General features: G+C 40.9%; 1 protein-coding gene across 3 annotated transcripts in view; it reads left to right on the forward strand.

Moving 5' to 3' along the window:
- The first annotated feature begins 775 nt into the window (after window positions 1–775).
- The window catches only part of Nalcn (sodium leak channel, non-selective), a 230,975-nt gene continuing 211,572 nt past the window's right edge, over window positions 776–20,178 (forward strand). For 2 of the 3 annotated variants that reach the window (XM_070002668.1, XM_070002670.1), the window contains exons 1-2: window positions 3,053–3,154; window positions 17,932–18,078. In XM_070002668.1, the coding sequence (XP_069858769.1) occupies window positions 17,971–18,078 (108 nt within the window). In that variant the 5' untranslated portion in view covers window positions 3,053–3,154; window positions 17,932–17,970. Of the gene's footprint in view, window positions 792–3,052; window positions 3,155–17,931; window positions 18,079–20,178 lie in introns of those variants that run through there. The other variant, XM_070002669.1, reaches the window with a different exon arrangement.

A 20,178-nucleotide genomic window follows, 5' to 3' on the forward strand; every position in this document is an offset into this window, starting at 1 on the left:
TTCTGCCTAAATGACGAGTCAGATTTTCTGGACTTATACTTCCTTGTGAATTTTTTTTCCCTTTTGAAGAGCATTTTAAGCCTATCTCCTCTGCAGGCTGGTTTCAGTGTAAGGAGGAACTCCTGGAAACATTAAACAGCCATATATAAACCCTGACCAGACCTCAACTCTCTGACACAACAGATGTTCCTCACTCACACATTTTTAGATCACACAGCTACAGCAGAAGGGCAGGGTCTGCAGGGACTGAAGAACTGATCCAGTTCCCCAATGAGGAGGGCGGCATGGAGAGGGGGGTGGGTGGGTGGGGGAACTTGCAGAGAGGAAAGAGAGCAGGTAAGCCCTGGGCCCTTGGGAAGGAATGCCTGCTAAGGGAGGGCAGGTGGGCAATGACTGAAAATAGGGATGACAGAGTGATACTTGTATCCAGACAGATGCTCCATTTGGACCACCCAGCTCTACAAGTTCTTAATCTGAATCTTCAGGAAAATGTTTAAGACAGCCCAGGTAATCCTTACTACAGCAGACATGCCAGAAGATGTTAGACCTGAGTTGCATTCTAGAAGCCTTACAATGTTTACATTATGAACAAATGTTTTATTGTTTCCTAGAGACATTGACCCATGAGAACACAAGGATTTATTCAAGATATCCATCTAGAAAACACCCATGATGTCTAAATCATAGAAAGCACGACATCTAGAAAACACAACAGAAGGACTCAGAGACAAGAACTGCAGCAAAAGTTAGACTTTAATGGCGGTCTTGCAAGATCTGATGTGTGTCTGATGGTAAGCACGGTCTCCACAATTACAACGAGCAGCTGTAGCCATAGCACATGAGGACTTCTCCCCCAGCTGCTTATTGGTCTGAGAAGATAGGGTTTACATTCTCTCCAGTACACTGTGTCAGTGAAATTACTTCCTATTGGGTAACTTGAATATATATACTTACTGTGATTGGTTGAATTTGAGAAGCCGGTTTTTAGCTGTCTCTGCCTCACTTTGTTCTTGGTGATGAGAAAGCTCTTCTGGATTTGTGCTTGCTGCCTTACACACAGTTTCTACCCATTTTCTCATTTTATTGTGGTGCAGTCATCCCCTACTGCTACTTCCCCTCTAATGGGTTCTGCTTGTCTTTGAATTTCCAGTGCAAAAACTCTGTCACATCCCTAGGTCCCTATCCCTATGCAAGCAAGCCACTGGTAATTTCCCACTTGGGATCAAATGGTTTGTCTTGAAAATGGACTAACACTAACTACAAGGGGATTCCATCAACCCAGAAGTTCTTTCCGCAGAAACTTAGCATATTTGTTACTTCCCTTGAAATATGGATCCTGGGCCTAAGCGATCCTATCTTGCCCCCATAGCATCTTAACACCTGAATGGGTTTACCAGGGATATTTCACTCCAAAACTATAGATGGAGCATAGGTCATCCTGAGAACTGCAGATATGTCATGGATTGTTAGACTCCAGGAAACCCCTATCCTTTACTCCTGATTGTTAAGATTATTGGATTCCCAGAAATCTCCACTCCTGATTGTTCTCCCTAGTTAACCTCTAATGAACCCCAACTGCTTGCCCCCCTTAGTTAACCCATAACTGGCTTGTTTTGCTTCCGTAAACATGCTTTGCTACTCCCTATACCATAGGTGACATCTGTCTCCATGTGATTTTACCCTTTATAAACTTTGTGCTAACAACATTGGGGCTGCAGCTTCTTTGGGCCATGAGTCAGCCTCGGTCTCTGGCTTCCTAATAAAGACTCCCAATTCTACCTCTTACAGTGTGGCTTCTCTGTAGCTCGCTGATCGAATTCCCCTATAACACCTTAAACACCCAAGACAGGGCTAAGGGGGGTCTTTGGGGCTGCACAAGTCAGAAAATCTCTTCTAGGTACCTTCTCTCCTTCCCCTGAGCACGCAAATCGGGAGTCATGCTGTACAATGTCTTCATTAAAACATTAATTCTGTCTAGTCAGAATTCTGAACTTGAGAATCCACCATGAGTGAGTTAGCAAGCAGGAAATAATTTCCCCTTAGCCTCCTTCTGATTGGATCTATCTTTCTATCTATCTATCTATCTATCTGTCTGTCTGTCTGTCTGTCTGTCTGTCTGTCTGTCTGTCTGTCTGTCTGTCTGTCTGCCTGTCTGTCTGTCTGCCTACCTAACCTATGTATCTCTCTATGTGCCTACTCTCTTTTAGAATAAGCTCCGTTCTGCTTTCTCTCTCCCCTAGGTGCCTGCGTCCCTGAGATCTAACTCATAGGCCAGACATTTCCTGGTGGTGTATATCTGACCTGGCACGATGCCAGCCTCTGTGCATCTGTGGGTAGCCTGGCTGTTTCGGCTTCTCTGCTCTGATTCCGAGCGGGTGCTTCATGGCCCAAGACGGGCCCTGAACCTGCTCCATTGGCAGCTCCAGGAGGCCCATCCTTCCACGGGGGTGACCCACGGCCATCATTGGTGAATGGACTTCCAGTCTCCTCTGCCTGGTGACATGGCTCTAAGGAGGATGGCAGCCTCGTTAGCAGCCTCAGAGAGGAGCAGGGATGGATGCCTCCATGATTTCACTGTTTCATTCATCCCCACACTGGGGGCTCCCGGCACGCACCCCGGGCCTCGCGTGTACCCCGTCAAGACAGGTGTGGGAGGGCGTAAGTGCGGGAGACCCCGGGACGGCCCTGGGCGAACGCCCAGCTGTGGCTGCGTGGCTGACGCGGTGGCGGCGGCTGGGGGGAGAAGGACCCGGGATTCCCGCTCTGCGCGCGGCCGGCCACCGCCCGCAGCGCCGGCCCCTGCAGCCAAAGCCAAGTCCGAGAGAGCAAAGACAAAATCATCCAAGGCCCCGGAGCCCGCAAACTCCCCGCACCCCACCCTCCCGCCCCCCGCCCCCACCCCGCCGGGCTGAGCGGAGGCGCGCGGAGCCGCGGCCCGGGCCCTGCCGAGCGCCGCTGCCGGAGCAGCCGCCGCGGCCGCCGCCTTAGGTGCGGGGGCAACGTCCACGCTCCGCCCAGCGCCCCCGCACCGACCCCGCACCTTTCCCACCCACCCGCCCGCCGGGAGCCCAGCGCCCCGCACCGGGGATCCCGCCCGCCGCCCGCAGAGGCCGCGCGCCCCGCACCATGACCGCTCCGAGCGCCCGGGTTACAGGTTGGTCACGGACGCTGGTGCCCCGAGAGGTTGCGGCAACGCCCGCCCGGTGCCCCGCCGCGCTGGAGACCGGGCTGAGCCCTGGGCGGCGCGGGGTGGGAGCCGGGGAGGCCCCGGGGGCGAGGTGCGGGGTGGGAACAGGGAGCCCCGCCACCAGGGCGGGCGTGTGCCCTCGGCTGCTCCCCGAGCCCTGCCACCCCGGGGAGCCTTCGCCTTGGAGACCCGGGACCGCCGGGCCCAGCAGCCCGGGGGCCCAGGCCCAACCGCCTGGCAGGCCGACCCAGCAGGTGGTGGTGGGGAGCAGGTGGCCGAGGTGGAGCCGGGGCAGGGGACCCGTGGACCCGCTTTGGGGACATCCCCGGTGCACCAGGACCCTGGGCTCCAGCCGGATTCTGGAAGGGCTCAGCCCCACCCTCACTGGTGCTTGTAGATGGCCTTCCTTTGCTTTGTTGTCCTGGTTGAGAGGCTGTCATGGGGCCTGTCCCGCCCCCTGCAACACCATTTTGTCATTGAACGTTTGAGGGCCCGGCGTGGATGGCCTGGCTGGAATCCAGGCCAGAATGCCGCCGAATCAGATGCTGCTTTCAGCACAGTGTGTCCTCTAAATGGACACCGACACACAGATCTTTCTTGTCTCAGGTACAGTTAAGTGTTCCAGCACTGTGGTGTGGCAGGATGTGTGAACACAACTGCCTGTCAGGCCTTGGAGGGATTCAGGCTTCATCTGGTTTGGTAGACAGTACCTAGGCCTCACATCCCTAGTGAGAGCGAAATGTCTGAGTTGCCAGGATGTCAACAGTGAACAGGTGGATGGTCCCCCCCCCCGCCTTTTTTTGTAGTTTGCGTGTTAAATTGATGGTTCCTGTGTTCATAGCTACAACTGTGGCTTGATATTACCTGGAAGAAGGGAAGGTGTATGATGACACTTATCTCCAACACAAGAAGTTTGTTTTGTTTTGTTTTAGTTTTTTGTTTGCATCCAGTGATAATTCTGAATAAGGATCAAGGCTTTCCAAACCTGCACACCAGTATGTTTTAATGGGTTGATTTTCATCCAGTGTGGCATTCTACATTGGAGTTTTTAAGCCATTGCTAAAACTAGACAGTATGAAGGAGGAGAAATGTGGAAAGGCCCATTTTATTCTCTTACCTGCTTTGTTGAAGACATGACATCCTCACAAAAATAGGCTGAAAAGGACTATGCTTGAACTCTCCAGAAAGTGAAGAGAAGCCATGTCTTGTGAAATGCTGACAATAGAGTTATGAGTTTGGATGTAACTTACAAGTTATTCAAGAGGGAAAAAAATGTACCTTTACACGATAATAGTATCATTTTCTTACAGCTTAGAAGGCCTTAATGTAAGGCCTTCTGCTGCTTTATTTTCTGGGCATGGCATTTCTTTGCAATGTGTTCCAGTCACTTTTTTTTTTTGTCCTTAACCTGCATATGTGATTGAGTCTATATCTGTGTACATGCTTATATATTGGTTTACCAGTAATAAGACAATGTCAGAATTTTTATGGCTACTTAAGTTTATCCTTGGGGAATAGAGATGGGATTTCGAGACTGTGAGAAAAATAAAAAGAAAATCACATCTACACTATTGTATTCTGATGAAAGCCAAGCATTGGGCCAGAACCTGAATACCCAGTAGGAAAAAGAGATGGGCCCAGTTAGGAATCTGGGAGGAGAGAGATGGTTAAGCAGTTGCATGCACAGTAAGATCTTCTGTCTTCTTCTTGGGGTTTAGGGTAAAATGGTCTTGAGCTTCAAGAAAGAATACGTTATTCCCCCTAAAGGTATCAACAACATTTAGAACTTGACTGTCACATGAGATTCTTACCTGGCTCCGGCACCAGCCCAAGAAGGTGTACACTTTCAGAACTTTTCCGGGAGGAAACATTTAAATTTCTTTTGAATTTAAAAGAAGATCGAGATAACAGAAGATTGGCGACAAGTTTATAAAAAATCTGATAGTTCTGACCAGCTAACACAGCTGATGGCAGCATCTACGTGTTACCTCTAGTCTTTCAGAGATCAAGACTTTATCAAGGAGTACTTATCACATTGTACTTTCACACTGGCCTTTCTGTTTAATGTTTGTCACACACATTTAAAATCTTATTTTTTTAATGGATGTGGCCATAGAGCACTATACCAAATGTTAGATAGCTTTTGCCTATAGGACATTTGCTGTAACCAATTTTTCTTCATTATAAACAATCTCCTAATAGATATAGTCCAATGATTTATTACTATTTTATGGTCTTTTGAAAAATGTAATTATATATTCCTGTAAAAAGAGTCTCTAAATTATTGTGGCTATATGCATATACATTTATATATGTGTATGTTTACATCAAAATATTATTTTATACATACATAATCAGAGCTATCGCTCTATATCTCAGAATGGCTTCCTAATGACTTCCAACTAAAATTTTGAATTCTATGCTTAGCATACTTTAAATCCCTCCCTTTTAGAAAGGTTTTGTGAACCCCCTCCCTATAAGTCTTATTGAAGATAAAATGACTTGGGATAAAGATTTTTGTGCCATATAAACACTTCACCTTTAACAAACTCATCTGAAAACTAGATGATAAAATGCACACTCTTATGGTAAAATGAAAGTAGGAAGGTCATAAAAATTGAAAGCTGATAAAAAATAATGTAAATGGAATATATTTTTGGAAAAGTGACTATTCAGATTGGTCTAGTGTTGCTTTGCTTTCCTCCTTAGGCTTAAATGAATGTCATAGGAATTTCATAGAGTAAAAAAAAAATCACTTGCAGGTAAAGCCACAAGGCACAAGTTCTTTATGATCAGTTTAGCAGAGATAGAACTGGACTGTTGGGCAAAACTAAGGGTCAGTTCCTAATATCTTAAGAGAGCTGTACAAAAATTATGTCAGAGAAAGCCAAGAGACCCTTCCTTCCCAGCATGAAGGAATGAAGGTTAAAGTTGAGAGCAGGCTTGGTAAGACAGATAGATGTTTGACTTCTGATGCAATTCAGATACAATCCTCCATGAGGTCCCAGAGCAAATGAAGCCTGTCCAAATGGAACATGCACCATGGTGGGCATTGACCCAGTGAGACCAGAAGGCTGGGGAGCAGCAGGATTCCAGGGAGGGAGGTACAAAAGGCCAGAAGCCTGTAGCCAAAGGAGTCACTTACGGGGAGATCAAGAGAAAGAGTAAGACTCTGTGTGTGATGGGGTGGTATACATGGAAGCCAGCCAACAGTGACAGAGACACCTGCTCCTCCTGACAGAGAACAGAGCAAATGGAAAGCAGCCAGGTTGTAAAGTAAGTGAATCTAAAAGTAATCATTTCAGATTAAAAAATACCCAAATATATGGATCAAAATTGGTTATTTTGTGCCAGGAAAATAAGTAAAACATAGCCAGCATCAAGATAGAGCCCGGTGAATGCTTTGAGTTTGAAAAAAGGTCAGATAAGTTGATGTTAGGTGAAATGAACCCCAAGATAAGTATTCAAATGTTTTTTCTTTCACAAGATTGTTTCTAACATATTTATAAGATGATTTCTTTGTTGCTTTGTATGTCCCTCCCCCATGGTATAACCCCTGTATTCACTGTATTTGATGTTGGTATAATATGTGGAGGGGAAGGGAAAAACTCAAATTGTTTAAATAGGGATAAGGTGGACCCATTGCAACAATGAGATGTACAAGTCATTATGTCAAAAACGAACTTTACAACTTTGGCCGGGGGAAGTAGTGAGGGAGGGAGAGATGGGAAGGGATGGGAAGGGGAAACAAAGGAGGAGGCAACAATGCTTGATAAGAAATGTACTCATTATCTCACCCATGTAATTGTAACCCCTCTATACGGTATTTTCACAATAAAAAAAAAAGAAAATAAGAAGGAAAATAGCCCATCTGCACACTGATCGAACTTTGGAAACATTACCTCTACACAAATGAATTGTTTACCCTGGCTTTGCAGCCCTCTTCTAAATTAGCAGGGAAAAGTTCAACAATAATTTCTAAAATGAATGGTCCCTGAAAATGTATCAGAGGATAATACTTTTATGGATCAGAGTGGAAAGTAAAAGTGATAAGAAATACATAGTAGTCAAACACTACAAAAATAATAACCCATAACCAAAAAAACCCAAACAAAACCAAAAACAATAACTTGTGCTGAGAAGTAGCTCAAGGATGGAGCACTTGCTTAGCATGGACAAGGCCTCCAACCCCATGCTCACACATGCACACATTCTTCTACATGAATGTCCCCTCATTCTTCATAGTTGGATAATAGTGGCAGCTCATTTATCACTGAACTATTGAGTGGTGAGAAAGTTGGAAGCTTCTGGCATTTTGTGAAGGGTGACAAAGGACAGAGGATTCTGAAATTGGCTGCCTGGATTTCCTGAACAGAGGTTGAGACTTGACTGCTTTGCCTTCATGTGCAACCTGACTTCTTCACTTTGTGATCCAACTGGAATCTAGCGTAATCAAACTCCTAGAAGCACAGAGTAAACAGAACTTTCCAGGGGCTGGGAGGTAGGAGGACTAGGAAGGTGGTAATCACTATGTAAAGCATCCATGTGCAAGGTGAGATGGTCTACAGCCCTGAGGTTGAACATCTTGCCCATAGTTAATAGCATTGACATGGGGAATCTGTTCAGAGATGAGATATGCAAAATATAATTACCACAGTAAGAAAATAACAAACCCAATAATATTTAGAGGTTAAAGAAATGTTAGAGTTTACAGTGAAAAAAATTAAATAGAACACTCCTTAGTGAAGTAAAAACAGTGTTTTAGAAAGACACAGGAAGGGAAAAATAATGAACTGCTTTTCTTTGGAATTTAAGGATTAAATTCAGTAGAAAGAGTGAGGATCCATTTTCTGTTTCTAATCAGTATGTTGACAAAAAGCAGAGGAAAGCAGAGGATATCTTTAGAGATGGGCCTTGGAACCCTTTGGCTTCCTTTGTTTCCTTTGTGAGGCCACCTACCTTGGGTGGCCTTGGCAGGTCTGCTTGGTTCTGCTTTTGCATAGCTACATGCTGAGTTAGTGAGGGTCGAAGAGATGATCATGGATCCCCAAGCAAACAGCATTTGGAGGAAGAAGGCAGGGAAAGATGGAAAGGAAAAGGAGAGGGAACAGAAGGAGAGAAAGAGAAAAAGACCAAGGAGAGAGAGAAAGGGAGAACAAGAGAGAAAGAATGAGAATGAGCCACCTTAAATCAGGCTATTGACTTCCAAACAAACACAGACTGAGAACAACTACAAGGATTTCATAGCTATTGGAAATGGGGTGGCCTGGGAAGAAAGAAACTCCTCAGCTGTGCCAACACACGTTGCAGCTTTGATACCCCAGGGGTCAAATTTTTGAGGATGTCTTACTTCGCCTGCTAACAGAAATGCTCTCTGCATTGATGTTGCCTAGAAACACAGGACTGCAGGCTGTGTTTCACAGTGCAAACAATCCAGCTGCCTGCCTTCTCTCCAAGCAGAGGCCAACTGGGAGGAAAAGGCACTTCCAGACCATGGAAGTCTGTGGGCAAAAGGGCTCCAGGAGACTGAGGGAAGGAAGATCACTGGAGACGGCTGTGAGGCCCTGTACTGAAGGTCAAGGGACAGGCATGTCCTACCTCAGTTCCTCCGCCTAGACCTAGGAGAGACAGGCGCCGAGAGATTCCCGTCTCTTTTCTCTGGGAATAGAGAAAGCTCTATTCCCAACTCTCTATCAAGAGATAGCTCTTGGAAGGTCTTGATTTAAAGACAACACAACAGGAGTATCATGGGAATCAAAGTGGACAGAACCTGACCCTCTGACAGTGGAACACACACTTGCTGTGTGACCCTAGCAGGGCATGTACCTGCTCCAGGTCTCTGTTTCAGGGTAAAATAGAAACAAGATACTCTGCCTCATGGGGCATGGGTAGACGTAGAGGAAATAATTCATGCAGAGTTCTTAGCTTCATGCAGTGTAAGCCCTTAGCCAATGTTAAATGTAAATGTTTTAAACTTGATTTTAAAAATATTTTACATTTACTCTTACTTATTGATTCATTAATTTATTTTTGAGTATATCCAATTTTAAAAATTAGAAAAACAATGAACACATCACTGTTGCCAAATGTTTGGAAATATAAAGTGTCTTAAGATGCAAAAGATAAATTCTCCATCTATTCTTTCTCTGTTTCCCCTACCTTTCTTCTCCCAACAAAATAGACTCTACTTGTACTCTAAACTTGCTTCTAACTCTCTATGGTCTGGACATATTTTCCTCCAATTTTTAACTTGTGCAGTGGAGATAATACTTAAGATGTTAAGAGCTCCAAATGGTCTGCCTATGTATTTATTTGTAGCTTTCAGGCAAAAGGAAATGAATGCATAATGCTTAAACTTGCTTCTGTCCTAAATTATGTGCAGGAGTAATGGACCACTACTCTACCTGGAGAGATGACCAAATATATGAACATATGAATGTCTTCGGCAGTATTAATCCACTTTACCATTGGAGGTCACCTTGGACATAATCTATTGCAAAAGCTTCCAGGCAGCTGAGAGACACTTTTTCACACTCACTCACTAGGCAGTGTTCCTCAGAGCAGCAGGAGGGAAGCTGAAAAGCTTTTGGGTGACAGTTCTTTCCATGACATAAACAGCCATTTCTAATTGGTTACATTCATTTCGTATGGATTTTTCCTTAAGAATAAATTCTAGAAACATACCAGTATACCTTCATTGTATTTTACCTAAAATTTGAAAGAAAATAAGCCCACATTTTTTGTTTAACATTTACATATTGAATAATCTTGCATCAGAAAATGGAGGAACAGAGAGTACTGCAGGGGGAAATAAGGTAGGCTGAGACCTGGACTTTGGATGTTGAGTCAGACAGAAAGACTCCTTTCAACAAATACCTTTTTTTATTGCCCTAGTGCAATCTTTGCAGATGGATACAAATTCCTCTTGCCCTATATGAGAGGAATCTGTTTTCTAGTCTCCGCAATCTTAGCATATTCAGTTAAGAATTTATGAGACAAATGCCAACTCCAGGAAATTAAGAAATCTATCACTTTGGGAACTGAAGAAATCTGTCTAAACTACATGAAGTGAGATTATTAGATGGAGTAAGAAAATTCTTTCACTCTTTTTCTGTCAAAATTGAGAAAAATGTAGTAAAAATACACTAGAACCCATGTTGGATTTATCTTCAAAGGGAAAATATGAGTAAATCATTAATAGCTTCAGAAACAAAAAGTAATATTTGAATTAGATGAGAAGCTTAACTTTCTTACCAGAAAATAATAGGTATTGTTAATAAGTATGTACCAGGAAAAAAAATCTATGAAATCAATCATATAATAAAAATAGATTCAGCTTTAGGAGATGGTAAATGTCTTTACTATTTCACAAACGTTGATGGATTCTAAATAGAGTTTATGATCACAAGATTATGTAATTAAACTATGTTTAAAAGGCAACTTTCTGGGCTGGGAATGTGGCTTAGTGGTAGAATGCTTGCCTAGCATGCATAAAGCCCTAGGTTCAATTCTTCAACACATAAACAGAAAAAGCCACAAATGGTGCTGTGGCTCAAGTGGTAGAGCACAAACCTTGAACAAAAGAGCTCAGGGACACTGCCCAGGCCCTGAATTCAAGCCCCAGGACTGGCAAAAAAAACTCTAAAAAGTAATAAAAGATAACTTTCTTATTATAATCTGCCTGTTATATGACATGCTTTGTTTAAATTTGGTGGTTCTAATACATCATCTTGGTCCATACATGGATAATCTTTATGAATAAGTTTTCTCAACTTGTAAAATAGCTCTTATAGGAATTGAACACGATACCTTAAAAGCAGGTGTGGCAACATAGTAAGTCCTCAATAAACATTTTTAATAGAAAGGGTCTGTTTTCACATCATAGTAAACATACATGGGGTGAAATAAACCAACAAGTTCACTATTTTACCTTTATTACTGCCATGTCTCCAAAACATTTTAGCACATATGTGTGTGTATGTATGTATGGGTGAGATTGCTGTTTTCTTTTATGATTTTTCTAGAAATATATATATATATATATATATATATATATATATATATATATATATATATGTTCTGTAAGTCACTAAAATGCTATGCTGCTCTCATTTATACTTTTCTTCTCAAATATTAAACCTTTCAGTTATCACAACTCATGTGTACAAACAAAAATGGCCAGTGAGTTAAATTAAGTAGTTAGGGACGACTGATGTGTGATTGGCCACAGGCCACAAAGAGAACACAGATGGGATGAAGTAGCTGAGGGAGGTTGGAGTACAGATGACTGGCATAAACGTTTGGACAACTTGAGGCCATCAAAGGGAGTTCAAGTAAAAACTGTGGGTTCAGTGCCCTTAACACATACATTTAAATAACAAGGCAAGAATGCTTCTGTCATTCTCTGCCATACATTGAGCACATACTGCCCTGACAGTGCCATAGTGGGTATGTAGTATTTTCTGCATGAATGAATGAGTGCTTAAGTAAGTGAATAAGTGATAAGCTGTAATTTCCTGGGTTGTAGGAAAAGATTGCATCAGAAGTATTAGGAAGTTCACTTTTTAAAAAAAATCAACATGACGCATGGAGTGATCACAGTTACATAGGTAAGGTAATAAGTACATTTCTTGTCAACCTTGTGGCCCCTTACCTCAATTTTCTGCTATTTTTCCTCCCTCTCAACCCTCCCCCCCCAAGTGGTAGAGATCATTTCCAGCATATTGTCTTGCGAGTATTGCTGTTGCATTGGTTTCCCCTTGTCCTTTATCTCACCATTTTGTTGTTTCCCTTCCCTTCCCTAATTCAGATTAAAGTCTATACAATACCTAAATCAAATACAGTGACAACAGGGGATATACCATAAGGGCAAGAACATACAAAAGAAACAAAAAATCACCTACTACATTAACAACAACAAAGAAAAACCTCTTGTATCCATGTCTTGGACATTATCTTAGCATAGCATCATCTTATATGGTCATATATACATAGCTGTTAGGCTATTCTGCTCATCTGCTAAGATTATCTTAGACATATACTAATTATTGCAAATAAGGGAAACCATGGAACCTATTTTTCTTTGGGTCTGGTTTACTTTGTTCTCATCTGAAATCCATGAACATAATTCTTTTGATTTACTGGTGTCTTCTTCATTTTCTTTTATCAGTGTTTATTGTTTTCATTGTACTTGATATTGCTTTCATTTACACTTCCTTGGGTGATTTTTAATTGTTATTTTGTGTCTTGCAATTTTGCGGAGTTCATTTAATTGTAACAAGATTTTTGGAAGAGTCGTTAAGGTCTGCTATATAGGAGATTATGTCATCTGCAAACAGTAACAATTTAAATTCTTCCTTTCTCATTCATGACTTCTCGGGTACTTTGTTGAATAGCAATGTAGAGAGTAAACATTCTTTTTTTTTTTTTTAATTGTATGTTATTTTATTTGAGAACATACTGTACAGAGGGGCTACAATTACATGGGCAGGATAATGCATACATTTCTTACCAAGCATTGCAGCCTCCTCCTTTGTTTACCCTTCACTTCCCTTCCCCGCCTCCCCCCTCCCCCCACCCAATTATACCCCCCTCCCCCCCCCCACACCGACATTGTAAAGCTGGTTTTGACATGACATTTTGTACTTCTCATTGTTGCAACAGGTCCACCTGAATCCTTAAACGACTTGTTTGTCCCCATCTCCTCCACATGTTATACTGACATCAAATATAGTGAAAGCCGGGGTTACACTGTGGGGGAGGGACATACAAAGCAACAAAGAAATAATCTTATAAATGCGTTAGAAACACATGCATGAAAGAAACGAAAACATTAAAATACATATTTAAGGGTTCATTTTCCTAACATCACATTATCTGACCTTTTCCGCTTGACTCATACCTATACTAGATATTGCAAATAAGGGAAACCATGGGACCTATGCTTCTTTGGGCCTGGCTTACTTCACTTAATATAATTTTTTCCAAACCTTTCCATTTCCTAACAAATGGGGAAATGTCATTCTTTCTGATGGAGGCATAGAATTCCATTGTGTATATATACCACATTTTCTTGATCCATTCATCTACTGAGGGGCATCTGGGTTGGTTCCATATCTTAGCTATGGTAAATAATGCTGCAATAAACATAGTTGTGCTGGTAGCTTTAGTGTGGTCTTGTTTGTAAACATTTGGGTAAATGCCCAAAAGTGGGATTGCTGGATCATAGGGGAGATCTATGTGAAGTCTTTTGAGGAACCTCCATGAGAGTAAACATTCTTGACATTATTAAATCTTAAAGAAAAATCTTTCAACTTTTGAATATTCAATATGATGGTTTGCATATGTATTTTTATTGAAGTATGTTTCTTCTGTATCAGTTTTAGACATTTATCATTAGTGAAAGTTGCATTGTGTCAGAATTTTTTTCTTCATAGATTTAAATGATCATATAGGAAGTTAAATTTTGATTTAAAGAAGAGGATTTATTATAAAGTAAGCCCCAAGGGTTGACAATGTAGGCCACGGTAGAGGACATGTTCCATATGTAAGAAATCCTAGGTTTATTGTCTAGCATGAAATAAGCGAATGAATAAATGAACAAATAAATAAATACAAATGCAACTCAGACTTGTATTATGACCTAGAAAGAAGCCTAATACTTAGAATGAATGCATGTATAAGAAATTTAAAAAACCAAAACCAGTTGGTACTGAGAATATGTTTAATGAGAAAGGATGTTATCTCTACAATTCTATATGTAGGATGTTAGGAGTACAGAGCAGTAGGATTTGGGACAGGAGAGGAAAGGATGAACTAGAAGGATGCCACAGCCATGTCAGTCTGTGGGGTTGGATTTTAAATGGTAAGGAGGTTGGTGTGTTCTTCCTGTGTTTGTGAGAAGCAGCCCAGACACATGGCTCAATAATGGTCATGGAACTCTATCAGATCATAGTAGAAATCAGAAGTGCAGGTGATTGTTTAAGGAGTAAATACAATAGGCAATACAGAATAGCTGGGAGAAGACATACCACAAACTGTAATTTAGAGTATAGAAAAAGAGCTCCAAAACTACAAGACCAAGGCTAAGACAGTTTAAAAGAAGGAAAAAAAGATCCATAGTGATGCAAGCATATAGGTGAAAGAAAACTGAAAATTTTCACTTTTAATTTGGTCAAGAGGACAGGAATGGAGTAGGCAAGGTATGTACCAAAATGTAGAATAAAATTGCTATCATAGATGATAAAAACAGGATATTAACTACTTAAAGCAGAACAAAGTACCGGAGTATGTTTTCTCCTTGAGTTGATGTTAGCTGTTTCCATGTAAAAAAAAATTAGTCAATGAACATATTTATAATTGTAGCCTCTCTCCCCATCCTAAGCAATTTAAATAGCAACTCCTTCTAGGAAGTGTGAAAATGCTGTTGAAAGTCTTGTTCTTCAAACTTAGTGCACTCCCTGATGAAGGACACTTCTGCAAACACTTTTGCAAAGTGCACTGTTTTATAAATACACAGTCATGATAAGGCAAAGATACACAGAAGAAATTTCCTATCAAAATATTAACTTTACCTAGAATATTGAAATATCTCTCCCGGTCTTTATCAGAGAATAGTCTTTTGTGCTCACTTGAATCAACATTAATGGAGGCGTAACACATTACTGAGTGCAAAGGAAAATAACTACATTCAGTTGTTTTCAAACCAATGTAGATTCCTCATATGTTTGTAATTCATTTATTTTACTAACCGAATAACATATAAGACTTAGATATTGAATATTTTATATAAGACTTAATATTGCTGGATCAGTCACAATTTCATGGACTCCAGGAGCTTCATATTGAGCTCTAACTTATGTGCGCAGTAGCCAGACAAACTCTTTGGATCTTTCCTAGAGCATTATTTGATTTGGTGGCCTCTTGGCCTCAGGCAAAGTTAATCTCAAAGTGAATGGCAAGGAATATCATTCAGTAGTTGTTGTGCTGCCTTGATAAGCCAAATGGAGCCCAAACTGATACTATTTTTTTTAATACTAAATTCTAGGTTTATAGTTCTCTGGATAAATCAATCCACATCAGTTTTGCTTCAGGTAGTATGTTGGCAATGAAAGATGAATAAAACTCATGTGTCCATTAATCTCCCCTGGCTCTATGGAAAAGAGATTACAGCTAAGGCGATAAGATTTCTCACATAATCTTTGAAACTCATCGAGAAACCACTCATATTCTTCCTTTGGGTATGTTGTCGTGAAGGATTTCCAGAAGATTTTGCATCTAGTCTTTGGATGAGTTGGAGACAGTCATTTAAGAGGCTCCTCAAATTGAGGCCACCAGATGTTTTTTCCCCCACAGTACATCGAAGAAACATCTTTGAATATTCTGCATACATTTACATGGATGTCAAGAGTCCCTCACTCCAATTATGTAAAATAAAATTAATTAGTGAAACCCACTGCAAAGCACATATTTAAACTCAGTGTTCAAGTCAGTAAAAGCCTAGAAAGACTTCGCACATCTTCACAAGTAGCTTGATTTCTTCTGGGAATAAGAGAGTGCGGCAGAGGTACCTCCTCAGGTGAACTGAGGTGTGGAGTGTAGTAGATGCTCAGATACAGGGCATCAGATTTGAAGCTGCTTTGTCCTGAGCTCCTGTGTTGTATCTTCTTTCCTGGTGAAAATTGCAACTGTACATATGCGTACACAGTGCACAGACGTTCTTGTTCTTGTGCTCCGGTGAGGACTGAGTGGCACTCCTTGTCCTTGGATTTCTTCTCTCAGCTTTGTAGTAGGAGAGGCTGTGATCTTCCTGGTATTTTCATAGCCACCCATGCCTGGGAGAACTCCTTTCCTCCTCTGATATCTGCAGTTTATCCTAACAGCTGTTAGTAGCCCCATGACCAACACTATATACTTTATACTTCATATTCAAATAGTGTTGCAAGTTATATACTTTGAGGCTAGAGTTTCTTATGCATGCATATAAAGACCAGCTGTCCCCTTTCTTGCATCTATTGTAAAGATTAATGTATCACTGACATACACTCCAAACTGAAATATATGTCCAAAAATACTTAAAATACTTTCCTTCTTTTAAGACTCAATTGTTCTGAGAAGTCTCTCTTTAAGACATCAGCCCATTTATTGTTTCTTTGTGGGTTTATTTTTAAGACTTTAATTTTTTGAGCTCTAAGTATATTTTGGATATTAGACCCTTGTTGGATGTGTAGCTGGTGAAAATCTTCTCCCTTTCTGTGGACTCTCTATTTATCTTGTTAGCTATGTCCTTTGCCATGCAGAAACTTTCAAGTTTGATGAAATCCTATTCATCCAGGTTTTCTTTGATTTGTTACGATTCTGGATCTTTACTTAGAAAGTTTCCTCTTGTGCCTAGGAGCCATAGTGTTTCCTCTATACTTTCGTGTCATTCGTTCATGGTTTCTGGCCTTACCTTATATTGGGGTCTTGGATCAGTTTGAATTGATCCTGGTGCAAGGTTATCTATAAAATCTAGTTTCAATTTTCTGCATGTGGATAGCGAATTTGGCCAGAACCACTTGTTAAAGAGGCTGTCTTTCTTTCAACCTATGTTTTTGGCTCCCTTATCAAATATTGGATGGCTATTGTTAATCAAGTAGAAGTCTCACTGATGACTCAGATTCACCAAGTACCAGTTTTCTTGACAACATCTCCTCTCATGTTATATTTCACTTATTTGTCGTTTTTCATCTAAGGGCTGACATAGCAGGCCTTCCTTCAATAGTGGTTGAAGTATGTAAGGTGGTAGCAATGATCACAAGGACATGACATATCTACGAGCATGTGAATGATTGATTGAGAAAGGTGGTAATCTAGATTCTCTTCTCCCTCTTCAGTGCACCTCAATGAAGAATCTACTTCAGAGTAGCTGGAGACTTTAGTCAATCACAACCCTCATGAGAAAAGATTAAACTCCATGTCGAAAGGTTGTCTCCATCCTTGACATGGATAAAATTGACTTTGACTCAGGACTACTGTTAGCCACAGATGTGTGTGAATGTCATATTAAAGCAATACAAGAGAACCAGGCACTGGTAGTTCATATCTGTATTCCTAGCTACTGAAGAGACTGGCATATGAAGACTGAGTTTCAAAGCCAACCTGGGCAGGAAAGTCTGTGAGACTTTCCCATTAACCAGCCAAAAGCTGGAAAATGTAGTGTTAGCCTTGAGCAAAAACAGTAAGGGACAGCACCCGGGCTCTGAGTTCAAACCCAGTGCTGGTTAAGAAATAAAACACTGGAGAAAACCCTGGAGAGAATCTGATATTTCATCTGAATTAGTTAGAATTATTCAGGCATAAATTAGAGGCAGTTCTGGGATATATGTACAGATATATGTGTGTAGTTATAGCTCAGAATAGTTTCCTTAGCATGCATATATCTCGAGAAGCAAGTTATTTTACCCCAGAAGTCCAACACCAGTCATTAAGAAAAACTACTTACTACCAGTCATGAAAAACTACTTACAACATGAGAACTTAATTAATGACTACTAAATAATCAGATTCAGGGGAAGAAATCAAGCTTATATTAATATTAAATTTTAATCTTATCCTTTCAAAATGTCTACGTAAACATGTTTGTTACATACACTAGAACCACCTGTATGATCTTCAGTTCCACAAATATAGGTGAAAGGCCCAAAGTTTTGATGAAGATGAAGAGGGATTGGGTGGTGAGTGAAACTCTCTCTTTCTTTTCCCAGACTGCGGTTGTGTAACTGTTTGCCAAAGCTAAGTTCAGCATGCTGAAAAGGAAGCAGAGTTCCAGGGTGGAGGCCCAGCCAGTCACTGACTTTGGTCCCGATGAGTCTCTGTCTGACAATGCTGACATACTCTGGATCAACAAGCCAGTAAGTTTCCTTGTTGAAGTGTGAGGAAGCACACCATGCTGCTATCAGGGAAATGTGGTTCATAAATTCGGAAACTTGTAGACCTTTGACTTTGAACTCTGTATTTGAGCCCCGGGAGAATATGAATGAGTCTTTGAGTCTGGAAATTGGGAACAATTCAAATGCAAGGAGGATGTGCCACTGTGTGTGTTACATGGGAAGGTCTGTGGTACAGCTCCTGCCTACCGATGCTGAGGACACACTGTCCTCAAAGTAGTATTGTGGAGATAATTCCACTCCTCAGGCTGATTGGTGATACGCCAGTTATTCATAACCAACCTCTTTTCTTTATTGCCCTCCCATGCCCATGAGTCTGTGAGATGCTAAACACTTATGTAGAATTAAACACCTCCCCAGCTGCAAGAAGCTTTGTGTCAAAGTAAAAGCTAATGACATTTGGGGACAGTGTATCTGCACAGTGGTGTCATTTTTATCAGCTGACTTAAGTCAGTGAGCTACCATACCAGCTACCATGACATTGTAAGACAGCACAGTCACTAGAACTAAGCTGGGGTCATTTTCAGAGTTGGGAGCCCAGCTCCTGGCCTTTGTTTCTCTCCCCTAAGCAGGGTAGAGATGGATAGCACAGGACCCTGCTGGCCTTTCTGTTTTTCCTTCTCTAGCCTGCCCTCCAGACACTTTGCAGCCTGCTTACATTTCTCACTACATGGCTCTTTTTGTTCATGTTATCCTTCTCCTTTATAATTGCTGCAAGATCTCTTTTGTCTTCATTGCAAATGAAAATGTATGCACAGACTCCATCCAGCCCAGAGCCACCCTTTCTTGTGTCTCCCTACCACCCAAGAGGATTTTCAGCAGCCAGTTCCTGCTTCTGTCTGATTTGGCCATATTAGTTCTGTGCTTATGCTGTTCCCTGACTCTCAGAACCCTGTCCCCGCTCCTTTGATGAGTAAAATTCTCCTCACTAATTAGAGCTGTCCAGAATTTCCAGACTGCTCTTCATTTTTTCTTGTGACAAACAATGTGACCTCTTCTCTTTCTAGTTATCCTATTCTAAACTTGGATATCAATATAAATGTATACTGTATATAAATATAAATACATTGAGCTTTTTGTATCCAAAAGTTCTGCATCCACAAATTCAAACACAGATTAAAAATATCTTAAATGCATATGTAATAAGCATGAGCAGACCTTTTTCTTGTCATTATTCCAGAAATAAATCTGTATAACTGATATTACACAGCATTTAAGTAGTATTAAGTACTAGAAATCAGCTAGAGATGATGTCAAGTATACAAGAGAATGTAGATAAGTCCAATGAAATAGTATCCCATTTTATATAATATATTTGAATATCCTTGGACTTTGATATCTGAAGAAGGTATCTTAGAAGCATTCCCCTACAGAAGCTGATAGATAATTGCATATAAAAAGTTCATGCTTCTTTTTGGTACTGCAAAATAATTATGTATCAAACAGTATTACTGCCATCTGTAAGTTCTCAGAGTCTAGCACCTTAGATGTATGGAGGTCATCCCTTCCTGTTTAGAGAATTGAATGGATGAAAAAGAAACCACTTGTTAATTTTTGCTTAATGTCTTCTCTATTGAGAAATTTTTGTTTGAAGACAAAATTATAGATTTGGCATCATAGATGCTAACTGAAATTATTAATTCCTAATTGTAATTCTTTAAACTCAAAGCAGTTTATTCATAAAGGAAAAGAAATATCATTTGAAGTTCCTTGGATAATTGCATTCTTTATGTTGGAGGTCCAAATGGGGGTAAATTCATATACTGGTGGGTTTTTTTTGAAGGTTTTCCAAACTGCCTGAAAAATACATCAACCCTCTAAATAAGTTGGATCATAAGTGGCTAAATGTGGTATGAATTAGTCGGCATTACATTTTCATTTAAATGTTGAAACTCTCAGGCAAATATTAGAATCCACTCCTTAGCCTAAGTCTTCTCAAAGTTCTATCTTTCCTGCTTTCCATCTTAAGGGCTACAAAGTCCATCTGCTTCCAAACAGTCTCCTTACTTCTGCAGGAGGAGAATTAAAATTAACAAATCAATATGCTCACATATAGCCAAGGTG

The sequence above is a fragment of the Dipodomys merriami genome, unplaced genomic scaffold (genome assembly GCF_024711535.1).
Source record: "Dipodomys merriami isolate MVZ:Mamm:240054 unplaced genomic scaffold, mDipMer1.0.p SCAF_6, whole genome shotgun sequence".
Lineage (NCBI taxonomy): Eukaryota > Metazoa > Chordata > Mammalia > Rodentia > Heteromyidae > Dipodomys > Dipodomys merriami.